The sequence below is a fragment of the Bicyclus anynana genome, chromosome 8, assembly GCF_947172395.1.
Source record: "Bicyclus anynana chromosome 8, ilBicAnyn1.1, whole genome shotgun sequence".
Classification (NCBI taxonomy): Eukaryota; Metazoa; Arthropoda; class Insecta; order Lepidoptera; family Nymphalidae; genus Bicyclus; species Bicyclus anynana.
The window spans coordinates 15,915,052-15,936,495 of NC_069090.1; the positions used below are offsets into that span (position 1 = coordinate 15,915,052).

The following is a 21,444-nucleotide window of genomic DNA, read 5'->3' on the forward strand; positions in this document are numbered from 1 at the left end:
AAACTGCAAAAACTATCATGTGCGATGGGCTTTTCAACTTGTCAATCAACAAAATTCAAACAAATCCATAAATAATATAAAACGCGATGTGAAACGGAACGGCGGTGTTTAGATTTTCTGAATAATTTTTCTTCATTCAATTATTTCAGTTCACATTCTTGTTTCATTGACGTTCTCCTTGTTTGTAAATAATAACCGCTGGAAATAGTACGCAATGTTAAATTACGCGCATTCCTCAATCGAGTGCACATTACGTAAACGGGCAGTTGCAGTTAATTAATTATGTTACAAACCCAAGTTTCTAACCTATAGGAATATTTGTTTGTGTTGTTTGATAAACAAATGTGTGATAATGCCGCCGTTTAGAAGGAAGAAAGCTGCTAAGTCGTTCCCTGTTAAAGTGTGTACTCTTGACGCGGAACTAGAGTTCAACCTTGAGGTAAAACACTGTGTAACATTGGTGTATTTTCGTAGTGTTTATTCTTCATTTCGCTGGAATGTTAACACACATTAACACAATGGTCCCGTTGTGAGTCACCCGTGACCCCAGGGTCGTTAAACACTACATTTTCACATAACTTAGCACTTAAACGTACTTATTATTTATCGACGTAATTTACTACTTTATACTACTAGTCAATATCCGCGACTTCGATTGTAATTCAGTTCTTTTTTTTCGCTCAACTTAATTTACATGAAATAAAACTTTAAATACAGAAGTCTCTCAGTTCGGATTACAGATGTGATTTAAACATTCATTTCACATTTGTAAGTTTTAAGAATATACATAATTATCCTCATCATCTGACATCTACAGCATCTAAGAGGGAATATACAGCTTAGAACAACTTACTTTATTAATAACTCTTTTTTTTATAAATTTTTAATAGTGTTTTGTGTTTTATTTAGTAACAAATAAATAAATGAGAGAATTAAAAAAACTTTAGGGCTATGGCTTAACATGTTCTCTTGGTGGATGTAACATCACTATACTAAAGCCATACTTCAATGATGTTAGAAGAAAATAGAGGTAGATAGGTTGTAGGCGGACCACAACTAGCATGTTAAAACTATGCTAATCAGCAAACCATGCTGCTGAAATAATTTTTATGCCAGTTGTAAACATTGAATGTGGTTTATGTAACCTATCTGTCTTTTTTCTTCTTACATCATTGCCATACTTTATGTGCACCAACAAATAAATTAAAGATGAATGTATAAATGGCTAGTCATTTCACAGCTAATATTAATTATAAATAACTTGGTCTTAAAACAAATAAGTTATGAAATAACAAGTGTTTTTTACCTTTATTTCTAATTTGTTTGATAGTAAATTGTTAGGGCACATTGAATATGGCTTTAGTATAACTTCCTAACTTTATACTGTTACTGAGAATATCTTGGAAGAAGAACCAAACATTTTACAGCTTGAACCCATAGTTCCAACCACCCATGATTGGTAGCCAAGTAACAAAAAATGAGGCAGTTTATATCTATTTACTACTCTTATATTTTGTTGTATATTATCTCTGTTCTGAGAACTGTGATAACCCAGTGGATTTGACCTCATTATTTTGAGAAATTAAATATCATATGTCTCAAATAATGAAATAAAATATAATAAAGAAACCTACCTTCCTAATTCTTTACATGTGTTAAGTCTGCCAATCCGCATTGGGCAAGCGTGGTAATTTAATAGCCTAACCGCTCATTCTAAGTGGAGACTCTTGTTCAACCGTGAGCCGTCCACAATCAGGCCAGTGTGGGAGTCTATGAGTCTAACCCCTCATTCTGAGACTTGTGCTCAACAGTGAGCTGAATATGGGTAGTTAATGATGATGATCTTCGTTCCAGTGGAGAGCTACCGGCAGAGACCTGTTTGACCTGGTGTGCAGGACCATAGGGCTGAGAGAGACATGGTTCTTTGGACTGCAGTTTGAGGACACTAAACATTTTATAAGCTGGCTCAAGTTGGATAAAAGAGGTAATTGATTATTATAATTATTAAATAAAATAAAATAAAAATAAAAATTGCCTTTATTCTCTGATTGCTGAATACATACAATATACTTAATACTATTACTTAATTTATATACTAGAGCAAACAGGTTGTTCTTCGACATAGGCCTCCTCCAGACTTTTTCACTCTACTCGATCTCTGGCCTTTCCTAGCCATCCTTTCGGCAGGTCATCCTCCCTATATATTATAATTATTATCTTTAAATAATTATTTGAAATAGAGCCAATGGGCCCATCCGCCCTAGCCAGTGGCACAGATTCTCTTTTTATGATCGCTAATGCTTTGAAAACTAGAAAAATGTATAAGAATGACAGATCTTGATCATGTGGCAAATGTCATTGCCATACATCTTTCTAGTTTTCGAAGCGTTAGCAATCTCAGAAAGAGAAGCGACATGCCACTTGGCTAGGGGGGCAATAGTAATATTATTCTCTATTTTTTAAAATTCTGTACCTCAAAAGGAAAAATCAGAACCCTTATAGCATCACTTTGTTGATCCCTTTATCTCAGGAATGTGTGGAAGTATCAAGTTTCAACTTGAAACTTCCAAAAAAATAAATTTCAATTTAATTTTTTTCAAGTTGAAATTTATTTTTTTACATTTTTAACAAACACTAAGATCTACAGAATCTTAAAGCTGTGAAACAAGTAAAAGCTTCCACGTTAATGTAAAATCAAGATACTGCAAGATTTATGCTCCAAAAACATATATTACAACACCCAATTTATAGACTTAATTCTGTTGACTAGAAATATGAAAATTGGCAAGTTATATTGTGTTATTCTAAAAGTAACAACAGTTTAGAAGACAACCCATCTGATTTTAAGTGGAAACCATCTATTGCATGACTTGGCAGGGCATGCAAGGTTTAAAATCAATCAATATTGTATGCCATATGGGTAGGAACACTGCTGTGCTGTGTTATCAAGTGTTTCAAATGAAGGCTCGAATAGTTACATTAGCTATTGCTATTTTATATTCCTCCTTTTTTTGTTCCACTAATTTTTCTGCTGTGTTTTTTATAAAAGTGACTGTTTTGTGTAAATGTTAAAGTGTATTTGTATGTTTGTTACGCTGCAATTATTGAACCAATTTTGCTGAAATTTGGAAGAGGCTACTTCCATCTGAGAAATATCCATGGTACCCACGGGATTTGTAAAAAAAACCTAGTTTTACGCGAACAAAGGCGTCCGCTAGTAAGAATTTGAAAAAGAAAGAAAAATACAGTGATTGCGTTTCATTATAATAATTAAAAATCATAATATAATAATCATAAAAACAATTTCTTTTCAGTACAGGACCAATGTGTATCCCAAATGCCTGGCACACCATTTATGTTGCTCTGCAAGCTGTACCCCGAAGATGTGGCGGAGGAGCTGATCCAGGAGGTGACGCAGCACCTGCTGTTCCTGCAGGTGAAGCAGGCCATCCTCAGCATGGACATATATTGCCCGCCGGAGGCTTCAGTTCTACTCGCCAGTTACGCTGTTCAAGCTAAGGTGAACTATAACTAACACATCACATAGTATAAAAATAAATAAATATTATAACCTAACAATTGAATGGAGAATGTTACTAGGTATGCAAAATCATTTGAAACTTTGTTACATTACAGCTTTTATATATACAAATACATATACACTAGTTTTTGTTTTATTTAAAAATACGAAATAGTTTATGATTTTACATGCATTCAAAGTTCGCATAAATATCGACTCCCGCTAACAGTCGCGGTATTGTACGTGACGTCACCGTACAACACTTGCCCGGCCCGTCTAGACAATTTCGTATTTAAGAACTAATGGCCCTTATATTAATTATATATTAATTTATTGTTTGACTAATGGCTAACGATTAGTTCGTTAGTAGCTAAGGCAGAAGTACGAAATTGCCTCAACGGGCCGTGCAAGTGTTGTACGATGACGTCACGGCACGGCAGACATTAAACGCGGGCAGTCGCCGCGCGTACACTTTAAAATTCTATATCTTGAGAACTAATTACCGTATCGTATAATTCTTTCACAAGATTTTTCCATTTTCAACAGAGAATACAGAAAGCTAATATTTGAAAATAGTGAACATTCTCCATTGACTAAAAATGGCTATGTGATAAGGTCTGTACGCTGTAGAAGTTGGTGCGAGAGAATTACCAGCAAAATTTCTCTATAACTTGCTTAAACACCTTGGCTTCTTTGGAACAAGTTCTTACTAAATTTATCTAGGCAGGGAGAACAACACGAGCGGAGGAGCGCGGGATGACTGCTGGGCCCCGCCGCCGCTGCGCTGTTTTCTCCGCTAATACTTAAAGTTTTGTATTGCGCATCACAACGCACGATGTTCCGACACGTCATAAAATTTGATATGTTATACCAGCGGTTCCCGAATTCTTTTGACTTCGGAACCCTTTTTGTTTTACCATTTTCCGGCGGAACCCTAGCTTAAGAAAGAAGTAAACTAAAGACGGAAATACATTGATTTTGAAGCATATCGGTTTTCTTTGTGGTGCCATTGAATTTAGGAATGCAATATTTAAAAACAAGTTATTTGAAAATGAATAATAAATGACGTCAATTAATATTATCACAAGTGAAACGATTTACAATATGGAAATCTTGAATTTTCGCGGAAACCCTGAAGGCCTATCACGGAACCTCCGTGGAACACCTTTTAGGAACCACTGTGTTATACGACACCATCATGTTGAAAGTATATAAAGGATATCAGTTATAAGAATACGTCGTTTGTTTTATTTCAGTATGGTGATTACGACGAAAGTGCATACAAGCCAGGCATGCTGGCCAGCGAGGACTTGCTGCCACAGCGCGTCATAGACCAGTACCAGATGACGCCCGAGATGTGGGAGGAAAGGATCAAAATATGGTAATATTATATATTTCCACTTGGTATATATTAATGGATATATGGTCTGGCCTGACCCACAATCGCTTAGACTCAATATATAAGAAACAGTGACTTTATTACAGACATTAGCGTTTTTGCAATTTTTTTCTTTTCCGCTGGTGAGGTGACAGATAATTTGGCTCAACTCTCTACCATTTACCATTCCCAAAACTTCATTAGATTTTCTGCCTAATCTGCTTACTCTGGATTTTAATTAACGGACACCACCTAGAATATACAATTATACCTTGACCTTGGTGCATACATTCTTTCTAAAACAAACCTCTAAAACCTGCAAGCTAAAAGCAACCGTAATGCAATTTTTACAAAGTTGCTAAGGAACTACAGATTAACAGATGCATATTCAACAACCCATATTTGGCTCACTGTTGAATACGAGTCTCTTCTTCAAAAGAGAGGCCTTAGTCCACCAAATTTGGCCAAATACGGATTAGCAAACTTCAAATACGTAGAGAATTAAGAAAATTCTCAGGTATGGTCACTATGTTTTTCCTTCACTGTTTGAGACACAGACACGTGATATTTAATTTCTTAAAATGCACACAACTGAAAAGTTGGAGATGCTTTCCATGGCCCGAATTCAAACCTACGCTCTCTGAATCAAAGAGAGATCATATCCACTGGGCTATCACGGATCAATTAACAGATTACAGATTGGTTATTGAAAATGGCTATGAGTATATAGTTATTTGTTTAGGTACGCAGACCACAAGGGCATGTCACGCGACGAGGCTGAGATGGAATATCTGAAGATAGCGCAGGACTTGGATATGTACGGCGTTAACTACTTTGCGATTAACGTAAGTGGATTTTTTTTCAGACATATAATATTACATAAGATAAATAAAAAAATACAATAAATTTTGTTCAGGGTCTATCTGAGTTTTCTTATTATCAGAAGTGGATAAGATCAATTATATTAAGAACTTTGTAACTTTTTTTTACAATAAATTCACATAAATATTAACTTGATGGTAAGTGATGATGCAATCTATCTATCAAGATGGAAGCAGGCAAACTTGTTAGGAAAAGAGGATGAAAATACATACCCCTTTAGGTTTCTATACGACATGGTACCTGCCCCCTTAGCCAAGTGGCACGTAGATTTTCTTTCTACTATCGCTTACGTTTCGAAAACTAAAAAGATGTATGGGAATGACATTTGATATCGATAGGTCGCGTGATCAAGATCATTCCCAAAAGATCATACGGAAAACGTCAATCGGCCCAGCCGGTGAACAAACTCAGGACCTCCGTCTTGTAAATCCACCGCGCATACCACTGGGCCACAGAGGCCGTCAAAAAGTTACCGATAAACAGTGTAAAAAATCTAAATATGTTTTTCAGAATAAGAAAGAAACTGATCTATATCTGGGAGTGACAGCATTGGGTCTAAACATATACGAGAAGGACAACAAACTGACACCAAAAACAACCTTCCCGTGGTCAGAGATCAAGCACATATCGTTCGACGACAAGAAATTCGTCATCAAGTTTGTGGAGAAAACTGTCAGCAACTTTATATTCTTCTCACCGAAGGGAATGAATAAATTGGTATGTTTTGACGACCTTCGAACTTGCTAAATACAAAAGTTTACCTTGTGTTTATTCACTGACTAATGACTAACTTACTTAAAACGCTTGACTTGAGGAGTGACGCAATGAATGTGTTACGGAAAGTGAACGAGAAAATGTATCGAAACGGAAATGTATCGAGTAGAACAGAACAGAGAGGTAGTAAAACGCGATTGTACCTTCATTTTGTGGTAGAGGAAACACCTCAAGCAGGTCCCAGGACTTGTGACCTTGGGTGTAGGTTTAAAGGATCTTTTCGTAATTAATAAACAGTCACCTCCCCTGCCTGATATGTTCTCCATGCCCACACTAAACAATTTATTATCAATAATTACAACATAAAACATTTTTGCACAAAATGCGCAATTTGTTGTTTGCGCCCGTGATGTCATCATTTTAAAGTCACCACTGAAAACCGGTGCTGCAGCTTATGCTGAGTGGGAGACCTTTATTTAGTTCTTTCTGCATGTCGTCCTCCCATCTTTTGTATTGCCTCTTACCATACAAAATGCTTCCTGTCGAATCTAAGGACTTAAGCTCTCACACATGTAGTTTAATGGTTTTTCGTTACGTGGCAATTTCTTTCAGCCGCATACAAGAAAAACGTTATTCCAAAAGAGTTCAATGAAAAAAGTGGATGTTATGCAAAGTTTATGCTAATATCAAGTTTGTGGTGTTGGTAATTTCTGGATATACTGAATCAATTTAGAAATTTCACTTACTAGTATAAAGCAATGTTATTTGTGAGAGTCTTATGCCACATTTTATAATTGAAAACGCGGGTGAAACCGCGGGCTGTCTGCTAGTGTCATATAAGTTAGTTGTTTGCACGTTTCAGATACTAGACCTGTGCATCGGCAACCATGACCTGTACATGCGGCGACGGAAGCCGGACACTATGGAGGTGCAACAGATGAAGGCGCAGGCCAAAGAAGAAAAGCAGGTTTTTATCTAAATAGTTGTTGAAAAAAATTTGTATCCCGCCAGAATACCGCAGAAGCAGAAGGATTCTAAGATTGAATCAAGGACGAACATCATTTCTATAAGAATATGTAGAAATAAAACGGTTACGAATACTTATCAACCTTTTACTATTTAACACTGTGCTTCATCTCATTCTAAATTCAAATTCTCATACTCTTTAAGAATAAAAACGAAAGAATAGAAAACAAAAATTCTAGCAATAAAATAATATATGAAAGAGAAACTTAAAAAATAGCAGTGGCTTAAAGCGCCATCTCTTGTGTCAAACTTGGTTTTGTTCACTAACTCCTACTAATTAGTTCACAATTAACACTAAAAGGATTCTTACTTATTCACGGCTTACTTGTGTTGTGTCGTGGTTTAGCAGTGTTACTTCAGATGGCGCTTTGTTGGTTTTTCAATTATATATTTTGTGACACATTCACCAGCTTATTCTCAAATCCAGTGTGTGTAAAGAAGTTTTATTTCAAAATATTTCTATCACTCATTGGCAAAGAAAACTTTTCCGAGCTATTGATATGAAAAAGTTCGTTATATAAGACGTCACGTTCACGTTTCACCCGCGTCGTTTTCGTTCCGTTGGAATACGGGGGAAAAATGTAACCTATAGCATTTGGATAGCGTTAGACTGCCATGAGTGAAAGAATTTTTCAAATTGGTTATGTAGTTTTAGAGCCTATTCAATACAAACAAACAATCAAATCTATCCTCTTGATAATATGTGTATAGATAATTTAATTTAGATTATATATGACATTTTCAGAGGAGACAGATAGAGCGCAACAAGCTCGCGCGCGAGAAGCAGTTGCGCGAGGCGGCGGAGAGGGAGCGCGCGGCCATGGAGCAGCGCCTGCTGCAGTACCAGGAGGAGATACGGCTGGCCAACGAGGCGCTGGTAAGTACCTTCGCTACCAGCACTCGACCAACTACCAGATAGAACCGCCCCAGCGCTGGACAGCGAGGAATCGCAGTCCATGCAGAGGCATCTAACAAAACAAACTTGACTCATAGGCCAGGATGCCTCAGCGGAAATCATCGGGAGAGCAAGTTACTTCACGTCTTACTTGAGCAAGAAGGCCAAGCTTCGACACTGTCGGGTATAGATGACCCCACTGCTTGTGAGTATTGTTTTCTGCCACAAATAGAAATGAGCGCGCCAAGCTGGCGTAACAATGGGGGGGGGGGAGGGGGTAATATATGTATTGATTCATCTCTTTGTTTTTAATCGATAACATTCGCCCTTGATTGCAATTTCATCTGATATTAAGTGACAATGCGGTCTAAGATGGAAACGGGCTTACTTGAAGGAGGTAGGTAGAGGTTATTCTCTAATTGTTGTATGTGCACTGGATTAATTACTCAATATGATATCCGCTCAGCGCTGTGTAGCGAGGAATTGCAGTCCATGCATAGTTTCGGTCGACCCGTAGGCTTATGCCTCAGACCCGAAAGGACCTGGAACAAATCACCTGGGGTGCAAGTTTTCCCGCGTTTTACCAGATCAAGGAGGCCCGTACCCCACCCGATACTCGGGGAGACTGATGATCCCACAACAAGCAATTTTTCTTTGCAGCGTCGTTCGGAAGAAACGGCGGAGTTGCTGGCGGAGAAGGGTCGCGTGGCTGAGGAGGAAGCGTCGCTACTGGCGCAGAAAGCCACCGACGCGGAGAGAGAAAACGCCAGGCTGAGACTCTCCGCCATAAGGACGGAAGAGGAAAAGGTAAACTGTCTTCTATCTTATTTTCATATATTTAAAAGAAAGCTGTGTTAGTTACACTATTTATAACTCAAGAACGACTGGACCTGTTTGGCTGAAAATTGGTGGAGATAGCTAAGAGCCAGGAGACGAAATAGGATATTTAGGGCAGGGTAAGGTAGGTTAGGAGTAAGGTTGGGGTATGGTAGGGTAGGGGTAGGGTTTCCAATAATAGTAGGGTTGTATAATATTTATTTCTTTCACGTACAAATAGTTCAGAAATTAGCTTACAGTAAATATAATTGAAGTAAATCTTCTTTACGCACGCTTGACTTGAGAATTGAGTTCCTGAATATGTTACGAAACGTGTGATTGGGTGATGCGTGCTGCCATCTACAGGCATAATGAAGTAGTTTTTGTTATTTTAAACTATCAGTAGATGGCGTTTTTAGATAACTTGGAAACAATCCCTTTTTGTACACTTCAATAACCTGTTGCGATGCAGTTAAGCCTGAGTCTCATAGATGGTGCTTTGTTTTTTTATTTTTTGAAAGAAGTACAACACAACAACTGAAGTAAAACTACTTCAGTTGTGTGATCTACAGCACACTGTTTTTTTTTTTGTTCAAGACTAGCAGATTCCACGCGGTTTTACCCGCGTAGTTCCCGTTCCCGTAGGAATACGGGGATAAATTATAGCCTATAGCACTCAGGGTTAGTGTAGATTCCCAACAGTGAAAAAAAAAAATATATTTTCTTCAATAGTTTCTGAGTCTGTTCAATGCAAACAAACAAACAATCAATCAATCAAATTTTGTATGTGCGGATGTCAAGGAGACGCGTGACTTGTGTTTTTTATGGGTTTCATCAGCTTCAGCACGCTGTTTGTAAAGACCCACTCTGGCAACTCTGTGTAAAGTACATGAACCATTCTCTAACCGTACAAGCGGCCGCACAGATGATTATCAAAAACTGACATACAAACATCATCAATTTGAAAATCTCTCTTTGCAGGTACATTTAGAACGTAAGACTCGAGAGGCGGAGTTCCTAACGGCGCGGCTAGTCGAGGAGTCGGAGAAGCGCGCGGCGGAAGCGGAGAGACTGAAAGCGGAGCTGGTGGCGGCGCGGGTGGCGGAGAAGCAGGCCAAGGAGAAGCTTCTCAACTTCCTCAGCAGGACTTCCAATGGATCTCTGCCTCCGGTGAGTTGAACTGTTAAACTTGAAGGACTCGTGTATTGCCGTGGTATAAGACTAAGAATAAGCTAATACATTATGTTTTGTGTTTTGCGGAACATTGGTTCAGTGTATGGTTTCGTTTTTGTAGTACAACTGTAACTGTAACTGTAATGTAACAAGCAGACAATGTTAAGAGGAATGAGAACCACTGATTACAGTGGTTCTATAACTGAACATACCTGACAGATATCTTACTAGAAAGACCGAAAAAGCTTATACAATTTTTGAATTAACCTGTTCTTGTGCACCTGTAACTGAAAAAAAAAAAAAATTGGTTGTGCTCGAATCCGTAGATTGCAGTAGGTCCTGTCACGGTCGCCATTTTATGTACGTTCGCACATAAGAAAATACTATACTTTTTGCTTTAACTAGTTTATTTCGTTTTCTACAAATTCGTAACACTTGGAAGTAACAGTAAATATAATACTTTGAGTAATTCTTTTTTGTCAGATTTTTGTACACGTTGTTAGATTGTCTTTTCTTTGTTGTTCACGTTGAAAGTCGACGTGTATTCTATTTCACGTTTTGGGAGTTACAGGCGCTCTCTTGTGTGTTCTTTGTGCATGAATTTGCATATATGATTTTAGCGCGCGAACAATAGATAAAATTAGAACGTCAATAGCTCAACGGTAAAGCAGTCTGATTCATCACCGAAGGTTGGTGGTGGGATCCTCGCCCCGTTGGACTATTGTCGTACCCATTTCTAATACAGTCTTTCCCGACTAGTTGGAGGGGAATGGGAATATTGGTGATATTTTAAAGATTCTTTAAAAAAAAAACGAAAAGAAATCACGTTGTATATCAGCCCCCAGCGGCGGCCACATCGTTGTTCCCGTCGACGTGCTCTCTGCCGGCCGAGCTGGGCGAGGCGGCGGGCGCGGCGAGCGGCGCCAGCGACCCCGAGCTCAACTCCTACCAGCTCGTGCCCGACGACTCCGACCCGCACATCCACCGCCTCTCGCTGGAGATTGAGAAGGAGAGGTGAGTCTACGGCGAGGAGGTACTCCATCCAGACTTCGAATGATTATAGGCTAAATACAAATTACAATTTCATAGCAACTAAGCTACTTACTAATGCATTGCCAAGTCTGAACATCAATTTTTTTTTTTATTCTTTACAAGTTAGCCCTTGACTACAATCTCACCTGATGGTAAGTGATGATGCAGTGTAAGATGGAAGCGGGCTAACTTGTTAGGAGGAGGATGAAAATCCACACCCCTTTCGGTTTCTACACGGCATCGTACCGGAACGCTAAACCGCTTGGCGGTACGTCTTTGCCGGTAGGGTGGTAACTAGCCACGGCTGAAGCTTCCCACCAGCCAGACCTGGACAAATTAAGAAAATCTCAATCTGCCCAGCCGGGGATCGAACCCAGTTCCTCCGTCTTGTAAATCCACCGCGCACACCACTGCGCCACGGAGGCCGTCAAAATTGTTACCAATAAGAATACCTGACTAAATCCAATAAAATCTCACAGAGTGGAATACCTGGCGAAGTCGAAGCACCTCCAGCAGCAGCTGGACGAGCTGCGCTGCGAGTTCTCGGTGCTGCGCGTGGAGCAGGGCGGCGCCACGCTCGACCGGCTGCACGAGGCGCAGGCGCGCGCCGGCGACGACAAGTACAGCACGCTGCGCCGGCTCAAGCAGGGCTCCACCAGGACCAGGGTCGCCTTCTACGAGGAGCTGTGAAGTGAGTCAACCACTCCCATACTACTGGGACACCGTAGGAGTACTTTGTGCTGCAGCAGTTCTGGTGTAAGGCGTCAGTACGCTGGCTTTAAGCCAAACCAATGAAATCTAACCTAACTGACACTATACTGAATCGCTTTCATGCGGATTTGACTACAAAGCGGAACGAAAGAGGTGAATGAAGAATACGCCTGCCTCTGTCAACCTACCACGCGGTCAAAGAGTCAGTTATGTGTATTTCTTGACATATGTCATAAAATTCTTATACATTATTGGTGAGTGCGGTAAGCTAGAGAAGAGACTGTCATGTGACGCCCTATAATGAGCCAATGGAGATATGGACAAATGGCGATTGCGAACAACAAAGAGGAAATTGTCGTTTTACCCCCAAAACTTCCAATCCAAATTAATCTGGCAATGCTTTTGTCTCTCTCTCTCTCTCTCTCTTTTATATCTTTACATATTACATTTCTAACCGACTTTAAAAAAAAGGAGGAGGTTTCTCAATTCGACCGTATATATTTTTTACAGATTGCTGGTATGGAGTTGATAATTTGGCAAAATCCATATGTTTCATTGAGGAAGAAAATTACAAAAGCACGCCACTAGTGCTCACGCGCATGCATGCGTTATACAAGCTTCCTCTACATTACGTATGTACAAATATATGTCATAATCTACAAATAAATATATTGTTCTGTCAAATGTAGTTCAAAATGTTAACATAATAAATTGTTATAAAATGGAATTTATACAAATTCTCGTACCTAGTGCCTTATAATATCTTAAAGGATAGATAGTTGTCGTTAGAATGAAATAGAGCAAGCGATAATTCTGATGAAAACTATGTCAACAGAATTCTTATTGCTTTGGGCTGACATTAAATTACACTTCAAATATTTCATTAATCATACATTATTGTAACTTGTTTTGTAATTGCTAACTTCACAATGTCGATCTCCCTAAAAAATACATCGAAAGATTATAATGTGTACAATAAATTCAACAACAAATACTCTGATGTGTCTCGAGGTGGATTTTTTATAAACAATCAATTCATTCATATTTATAAAAAAATACTATTTATATAGCCTACAATGGGGATGATGACTAGGTTTGAATATATTGATTTTTATGATACATTCGGGTAAATAGAGTCAATGTTAACTAATTTGTATATAAAAAGCAAAGATTGTCTGGATATTTGCAAAATAAATGAGATTATAAAATTTCAAAATCTATTAAAAATCTTTTATCGTAATTAGATAAAAATTCATACAGTTTTAGCTTCCTTACATTAAATGTAACATTTTTTAATATATGAACTATAAACATAAACGCATAAATAACAAAGATATTAGTAATTTTGTTTGTACGCACATACAAATTTCAATCATTACATTACCTACGACGTCATTAGCTCGTGCCATTTTGTAGGGGGCGTTTTTCAGGGATCCGCGGCAGCGCCGCAAATCTGACCCTTTAAATCCCTCTAGCTCCGAAAGTAATGATCGCAGATACCCTGTTACTTTTACAAAATTGCTTTACTATTAGCGTACTCTTAATTTATATACAATTTAAAAAACTGTCATCATCCCTATTAAATCAACTTATTTTTTGATTGATTGATCAATTGTCACACAAAATGTGTATTTTATTTTAATATTTTCATTTTACTGTAAATCTAAGATTTAGAATTAGTTACTGAAAATGTGATAATTTGACTCAACAATAACAATGTTGAGTTGACACATTTCTTATACTTTTAGTCATAATTATAATATACTAGTATATTCGTGGATGATGTATGTTTTTTTATATTTTTATACGCTTACAAATTACGATCATAATATTTATTGTTATATCTTTGTTGTTGACTAGCAAACTTCTGCGTATCACCACGTTAAGTGTTAATAAAATTTAACGCACCTTTATTGTCTCGGTCATAGGGAAATTATGTGAATGAACATAGCACAATGTATTGAACCTTTAATAAATAATGACATATGTCAATACGCATAAATGAGTCCTTGTTGACATGGTACAGGAGTACGGAGGGCTGACTATAAAAAGAACAAATAGCATACCTGTTAATGTACGAATGACATTGCATATTGACATATGTCATACATTGTTGAAAAGGTATAATATAATACATCGTAGCGCGGTGTTGTGTCCTTTGATATTCGCGTGCCTTAATTGTACATACAGGGAAATTTTATAATAAATCAGAGTAGATACAATATTACCATAGACAACGCTTATTATTATAGACTATAAGGTTATTTTTTTAATTACATGTTGGTACGATTGACGTCACTAAAGTTGATAATGTGAATTAAAGTACAAGAATTGTTTTAATACGCTGCCTTTTACTTCTCAGTAGTAACTAGAATTTATTAGTATACCTCTATAAGATGACATTATCATTTATGAATAAAATCCTATTTTGAACAAAAAATAGTAATATTTTCACTTTGAACTTCCTAAGAATTTCTAACTTTTGTGAAGTGAACCGTATCCACATTTTATGTTTGTAATGTTTCGTCACAAAATTTAATCTAATTACGTTTTAAGTATTATGCAAAAATCTTACACGAATCATTTTTTAAAGATGCGTATGACGTCATTAATACAAAGACAAAATTAAGATACTTTGGTATCGACGCCATTTGCAATACTAGCGATTGAAAAATGGCTCGTGTGATATCTACAATATTATGTTACGCTTGACTGATATTTATATAAATAGTCCCATAGTAAATAAAACCGACTTCCTAATATGTTGAAAATATTTTATTGTTTTGGATTGGAACAGACAACGACGAGTGTTTGACAGGTGTCATTTTCAGTGTGATGTCATGTCTTTCGTGCTCCATAGACACACTACAGAAAAGCATTGTGTATTTTATGTTGACATACCAAGTTTTCCAAAGATCAACATTTTTTGACTGACAAAACTCTCCCCTTTAAAGAGGGAATAGCCGTAAATATAGTGCTAACATTGATAATGACTGAATGATGGGCCAGAATTCAAAATTATTTAGTTAAAGTAGCGGTTAAAGGACTCGTTTTATCTTACGTACATTTTTGGTCCAAATATGAAATTGCAGGTCAAAAGAAAACAGGGCTATACTCTTTTGCCACTGCTCCATCTAAACATTTTGGCCTTTATAGTAGAGGAGCCGAATATAAGATTTTTGCAGTTACTCGAGCGCGGCAGTTGAACATAAGATTCTATACCTTGCACGTTGTTGAGTACCTCCATCAAGTATGTGCTCTTAATATTGGTGGGTACGTTTAGGCAACCAAAAAAACCAAGCAACCTCAAAAATACTCATCCAGCATGTTAGATTAGGATAAAGTGCCTTTAAAGACTGCATTTTATTACACACCGCTGAAAGAAAGAAAAGTATATAACCATTTTTACGAGGATTTCCTATCATCTAATCTACCAAATCTAATCGGTCCCCATGACGCTTTAGTAAAAGAAAATTTAGCATCCCGGGTTTCCCTACTATTTTAATACCGAGTTGTATATCATGCTTGTTTAGGAGTGGTTATCGTAAAAGTTTGATTTACGAACCTACCACAGGTTTATCTATTTCAGTATTATGTTAATCAACCAGATTAAATTATAATGTGAACACTAATAGATTATAATCAATTTTTCCAGTCTTTTCTTGGATTTAATAATATGGAGTAACATAAAAAAATATATCTATACTAATATTATAAAGAGGTAAAGTTTGTAAGTTTGTAAGTTTGTAAGTTTGTAACAATTTTTTGAAATGGGGTAATCTTCGGAACTACTGGACCGATTTTAAAAATTCTTTCACCAATAGAATGCTACGTTATCGGGGAGTGCTATAGGCTATATTTTATATTTATATCATATATAACTACTGAGATATCGCGGGTTTTCTCTTACAGGTCAGACCGAAAAACTTACTTATTCGCATGCGCAGCCTCAACCATTGCGTATAACTGAAATAAATGTATGGAGGCTTTTTGAACCTTTAAAAATTCTACAAAAAAGTCCGCGACACCATATATTTATCTTTTATATTTTAGCAGATATAGTACCTTTAGTACTTTAATAAATTATTTAAATTTTAAACTAAGGTTTACGTCATTATTTACACAACTAAACTTAAATACTTATCAAAATAAATTATTTAATAATCACAAGGATATTATAGAGATAAGATTTGCCCTTTACAGTATGTTAATTAGTTATATAGTTTCGGAGATAATACAAAATTTCTGAAAGTCGCAGAAATGCCGCTATTTGACGCCCCGCGGTTTCAATTACGTGGTTCCCGTTCCCGTATGAATATGAGGACCAAACATAGCCTATGACACTCGCAAATAATGTAGCTTTCTATTGGTAAAAGAATTTTCCAAATCGGTCCAGTAGATCCAGAGATTACCCCCGACAACCACACAAACTTTACCTCTTTATAGTATTAGCATAGAAGTCGCTTGGGAAATTATAGTCTTTTTGTCATTGCACCACGCACAAAAGGCTGGACCAATTTTGCTGAGGGTAGGGATAGGATAGAGGTAGGGAAGGGGTAGGATAGAGGTAGGGTAGGGGTAATTTAGGTAAAGTGCAGGGTAGGGTAGGGTAGGGTACGGATAAGGTAGGGGTAGTGTAGGGTAGGGGAAAGGTAGAGGTAGGGGAAGGATATGGAACGTATAGGGTAGGGGAGGAGTAGGATAGGGGTAGGGTAGGGTAGGGGTAGGGTACGGGTAGGGTAGGGTTAGGGTAGGAATAAGGTAGGGGTAGGGTAGGGGTAGATTAGGGGTAGGGTAGGATAGGGTATGGATAGGTTACGGGTAGGGTTAGGGTAGGGTAAGGTGGGGGAAGGAAGGGTTAGCGTTAGCGGTAGGGTAGGAGTAAGGTAGGGGTAGGGTAGGGTAGGGTTGGGTAGGTTTACGAGCAGGATAAGGTAGAGGTAGAGAAGTTTACATCAATTTTTACGCGGACGAAGTCGCGGGCGTCCGCTAGTTATGTATAATTTATGAGGATTTGATAATTCATTTTTATCACATTAGGAAGTCTGTGTATAATCTATAATATTTATTCATAATAATAAAACGCTCTTAGTTAGTTTGACTATTTTATAAAATTTAAATTGTAAGATCTGTTTTTTTAGTTAGTCTTAATTTTTTTTTATGAAAAATCTAATGTCATTTTGTTCGTAAATCCAAAGAAATTAAATTATTTATGTTTTAGGGTAATTCAAAAGTATATACTTGTGAGATAATGTTAACTTGATACTGATATAAACAGACAGACCTTTGATATGCTGGGAAAATCTCATGAACACTTTCTCAGTGAAGAATTTTTACCAGATTGACTCAACATATCTATATACAGGATGTCTCGTAATTAATTGATAATTATATATTAATGGATAATAAACAAAAAACATTATTTATAAAAATAGTATATAATTGGTAATTTAATCCGCAATGTTTAACAAAAATCATATTTTAAAAATATTAATTACAGTAGCTACAGCATTGAACTGATTCAAGATAGAAAAATTTAAAACATCCGATGAAACAATATAACTTGGTCACCCTAGGGATTTTTTCAAAACTATTCAAATTATTTTCAAATTGTTAAGTGGTGTATCTACCATTTGCTTTTTATTTATTAATTACGGGACATCCTGTATTAAGTTAAAGAAGTAGATCCTTACTCTGTCTCACCTGTGGATCTTACATGCGTGCTAAGAGATGACATATATCGCTTTGTTGGTTCCATACCAACTTCAGAGATACATAACATAAATATATAGCTCTCTTTTGTTGCGGCGGGTTGAAAGATAAAAGCCTACCAGACTTCTTTATATTTATCTACCTATCAGTATCAGGATTTAGCATACCATACCAGTTATTTTGAGAAAAAACCATTTCTGTCTCATTATTAAAAAAAAATATATTAAAAATCCCCCACTTCAGCAAATCTCATTTATTTTGACCAAAATAGAAAGGTGAATAGGTACAGATGATACCGAAATAATCGGCCGATTTACCGCACTATTTAATTGTATAGTTATATTTATTGACTACTATATTCATAGATGAAAAGTTAAGCAGGTCCCACACCAATGCGTGCGTACACTTTGCGTCCGACCAAACGGATACTGGACGCATTGATGTGGCCTGCCCTTTACTATAATCCATTTGTACCGGACCATTCTGATGCGTACCTTTTGTCTATTGTAATAAGTTCCTCTGTTTTAGTTGTAAGGGCATCTATAGTACGTTTAACGAAGCGTGATAAATAATGTAAACAAAATTGACCTCGTACGTCTAGCGTATTCAAGAGTTAGGAGGTCGATTGACCTCGTACCGGACCACATAAAGTTCTAGTATGAGGTCAAAAAGCCTCGTACCGCACCAGAGGAAAGTACAGAAAAATCAGTGCCGCTGCGAACGTGTTAACAATGATGACGTCTAAGATGAAACGTCTTTTCACTGTTGTCTTGAAGATGCACCAATTGTAGGTGTCAAGTAACACAGACGCCGGATTCCACATTCACTTCTAATTAGAAACGTCAATGCAAAACGTTTCATGCGGGTTGACAGAACGTCGACAACAAATTCAATATACTTGAAGGGAATCATTGACCTCTTATAATAAAAGGACACACAAGCATGAAAAAAATTCACTTAAAAACTGGCCAATTTTGCTTTGACAGTTTTAGACTTATTGGTAAAGAAAATTATATCTAAAGGCCTTCAAATATAGTAGCCAATATTCAATAAAATCCCAAATTCAACCTTAAGGATTGAGTATAAGGTTGAATTTGCAAATGCGACTACTTGAATTGAGTGCCAAGAAGTTGTGTTTGGCGCTCATTGAGTGGGGACGTTTTTTGGTCGCTGATTGTGCATCCACTTTATTAGGAGATCGATGACGACGTCTCGCTGTTCTGTGGTACGTAGAATGGGGTTAACTAACTCGCTTTTTTATGTAACTTGACAATGGTTAGGTTGTTTACGTATTTAGCTCGCCTTGTTAAACTTACTATAAACGGTTAGTTTGTTCATCATTTGACATAAATATGTGATAATATGTCAAGGTAATTGTAATTATTTGTAAATCGTTTAAAAACTGGGCTTCCGTCACCACAAATGTTTCTTGTACCTAACTGGGTTCTTGGGTTTTTGTTGTTGACACAAATGATGGATTTTGATGACGTCAATATGTCCAATCTTTAGTTAGAGACGTTAAAATTTACTCAATGATCCATTAAATGGAATAATTTGAACCCCAGAACCTATTTAAGTTTTAGCAGGATAATAGAAGTCATGTCTAAGGCTAATGGCATGGTAAGAATAATAAATAATGTACAAGAGTTTCTGAAGTTTCAAGTTTGATGTGCTAAGGTTTTAATGTACTTTTTTTTTAATATGTAGGCTATCTACTCGTTAGTCATCGGTAACTAAGTATGGAAGTGGGATGCGATCATTGTTGTCTTTTTATGTCTTGAAAAATACTCGTCTCAAAAGTCAAAAAATGTTTGGTCAAATCGATAAGTAATACAATTGACCTTATTAATTAATATTTTATCTAGTACCGTCGAAGACCGTTTAAGTCGTTAATATTGGAGGTCGCCGAAAATTGAACCCAACTTTTAATTAATACTAATGAAAGATTGGGAGGCAATCTTTATCTACCTATCAGTATAATAATTTTTAGGGTTCCAACTGTAATATACATAAGTATTTCAAAATGTATTTTAAGAAACAATCTCTTTTTAATTTAATTTCTATAATGAAAGAAAACGTAAATAATTCAAAGATACCTTCTTCTTCTTCGGCCTCGCCTTTTCCCGTTTATACGGGGTCGGCTTTCCCAATCATGTGGCGCCATTTTGTACGCTCCTTTGCGTCATCGTCTGTCATGCCCTTATCTTTCAGGTCCTTACGGACCTTCGTTAACCACGTTGTTGGTGGTTAACGAAGGTCCGTATTCAATTCAAAGATACCCATATATTTTTTAAATGTAAATTAAAGACCTTCACTTTGAACCCTATTTTAAATCTATATTAGAATATTTGTCTCTAGGTAGGTAGGTAGTATTTTGGACGAAAGCCCTGTGATGATAATGATGAAATAATTCGCGGTTGGTGTTTGGCTAATGGTGGCTTTGGGAGATACTAAGACATTAGTCCAATTTTTTTGCCAAGGCCGCTAAATCAGTTAGTCGCCAATATCTAGGTAGTATCATAGTAATATTTCGGATAGACCGTCTTCCAAAAATATTTAGTATACATATAGATAGATAGGTAGGTACCCACATAGTCATTTTTACATGATCATCAATTCATCATTGTCACTACACAGTATTCATTTTCTTCTCTGTTTGCAATCGCTAATCTTAAAAATCGTCGTAGCAAAAATTTGGGTTAAAGATCTCCATAAATAGATAATGTTATGGAATGTTATCAGCATCTTACTGCGATTTTAGATGACAACTGTTTATGATTAAACTGTCTCACTGGACAATTCTACCATTGATGTACAGTGCCACAAACATATGAGATAATAAGCATTGACTAAACAACATTGGTAGTATTGCTTCAGTTTTTGTTGGCTATATTATAAATTATTTTCAAAGAGCTATTTGTGCCTTTATATGAATTTTCTCATAGGTTTTGAAATGAGGCAGTCTTCTTGTTTCGTCGTTTTTGACAGACTAGAAGGTAAAGGGGGAGCCGAAGATACCTTGAATGTTGTTGAGTATTTCCAAAAGTACTCTATTCGGCTCCTGTAGTTTGCAGGAAGAAAGTGGAAGAATATGGTTTTAAGTTTTTACAAAATCACCGCAAAAAGTGATCCGAATTTAGCGTCACCACTGCGCGCATAAATAGGTACACAGTTTCGTGTTTACTTACATAATAGATTTATGTAAATACATACAGTTCCTGAACACATCTCGACATTGTATTGAATATTTAGGTATTATTTGTTTAAATAACTTTCCTTATTTACTATGCGATTCAATAAAATTAAGACAATTAGCCGCTTTTGTCCGCCTCAGTTTTGACGAGCTAGTGACATATTTCAATTATAAAATCTTTGGTTTTAATAATTAAGATTGGAAGCCCATACAAACATTGACTAAGTAAAGTACCTATGTATGTTATTACTGATAATAATTGTAATAAGTACCTAATTGTGCCTTAAGAAGTTTTATTAGTTAGATATTATATTTTGTAAATATATTTGTGATTTTTAAAATATTATTTGTAATATTTTGTAAATATATATTTATACAAAAATCAGTATTTG

General features: G+C 36.6%; 1 protein-coding gene across 1 annotated transcript; it reads left to right on the forward strand.

Annotated features, from left to right (window-relative positions):
• The first annotated feature begins 36 nt into the window (after positions 1-36).
• On the forward strand, positions 37-21,438 carry LOC112045925 (merlin). Its single transcript, XM_052883127.1, has 13 exons — positions 37-439; positions 1,855-1,984; positions 3,315-3,520; positions 4,777-4,901; positions 5,641-5,743; positions 6,291-6,497; positions 7,357-7,461; positions 8,266-8,397; positions 9,076-9,222; positions 10,213-10,401; positions 11,243-11,418; positions 11,916-12,127; positions 12,658-21,438. Exons 1-12 carry the CDS (start codon positions 353-355, stop codon positions 12,124-12,126), a joined length of 1,818 nt encoding a protein of 605 aa, XP_052739087.1. The 5' UTR covers positions 37-352; the 3' UTR covers position 12,127; positions 12,658-21,438.
• Positions 21,439-21,444: the final 6 nt, after the last annotated feature.

Coding starts and splice junctions, on each gene's coding strand:
- LOC112045925 (XM_052883127.1), top strand. CDS start 353: ATGCCGCCGTTTAGAAGGAAGAAAGCTGCTAAGTCGTTCCCTGTTAAA. Junction 8,398..9,075: donor GGCTGGCCAACGAGGCGCTG/GTAAGTACCTTC, acceptor TTTTCTTTGCAG/CGTCGTTCGGAAGAAACGGC. Junction 11,419..11,915: donor CTGGAGATTGAGAAGGAGAG/GTGAGTCTACGG, acceptor AAAATCTCACAG/AGTGGAATACCTGGCGAAGT.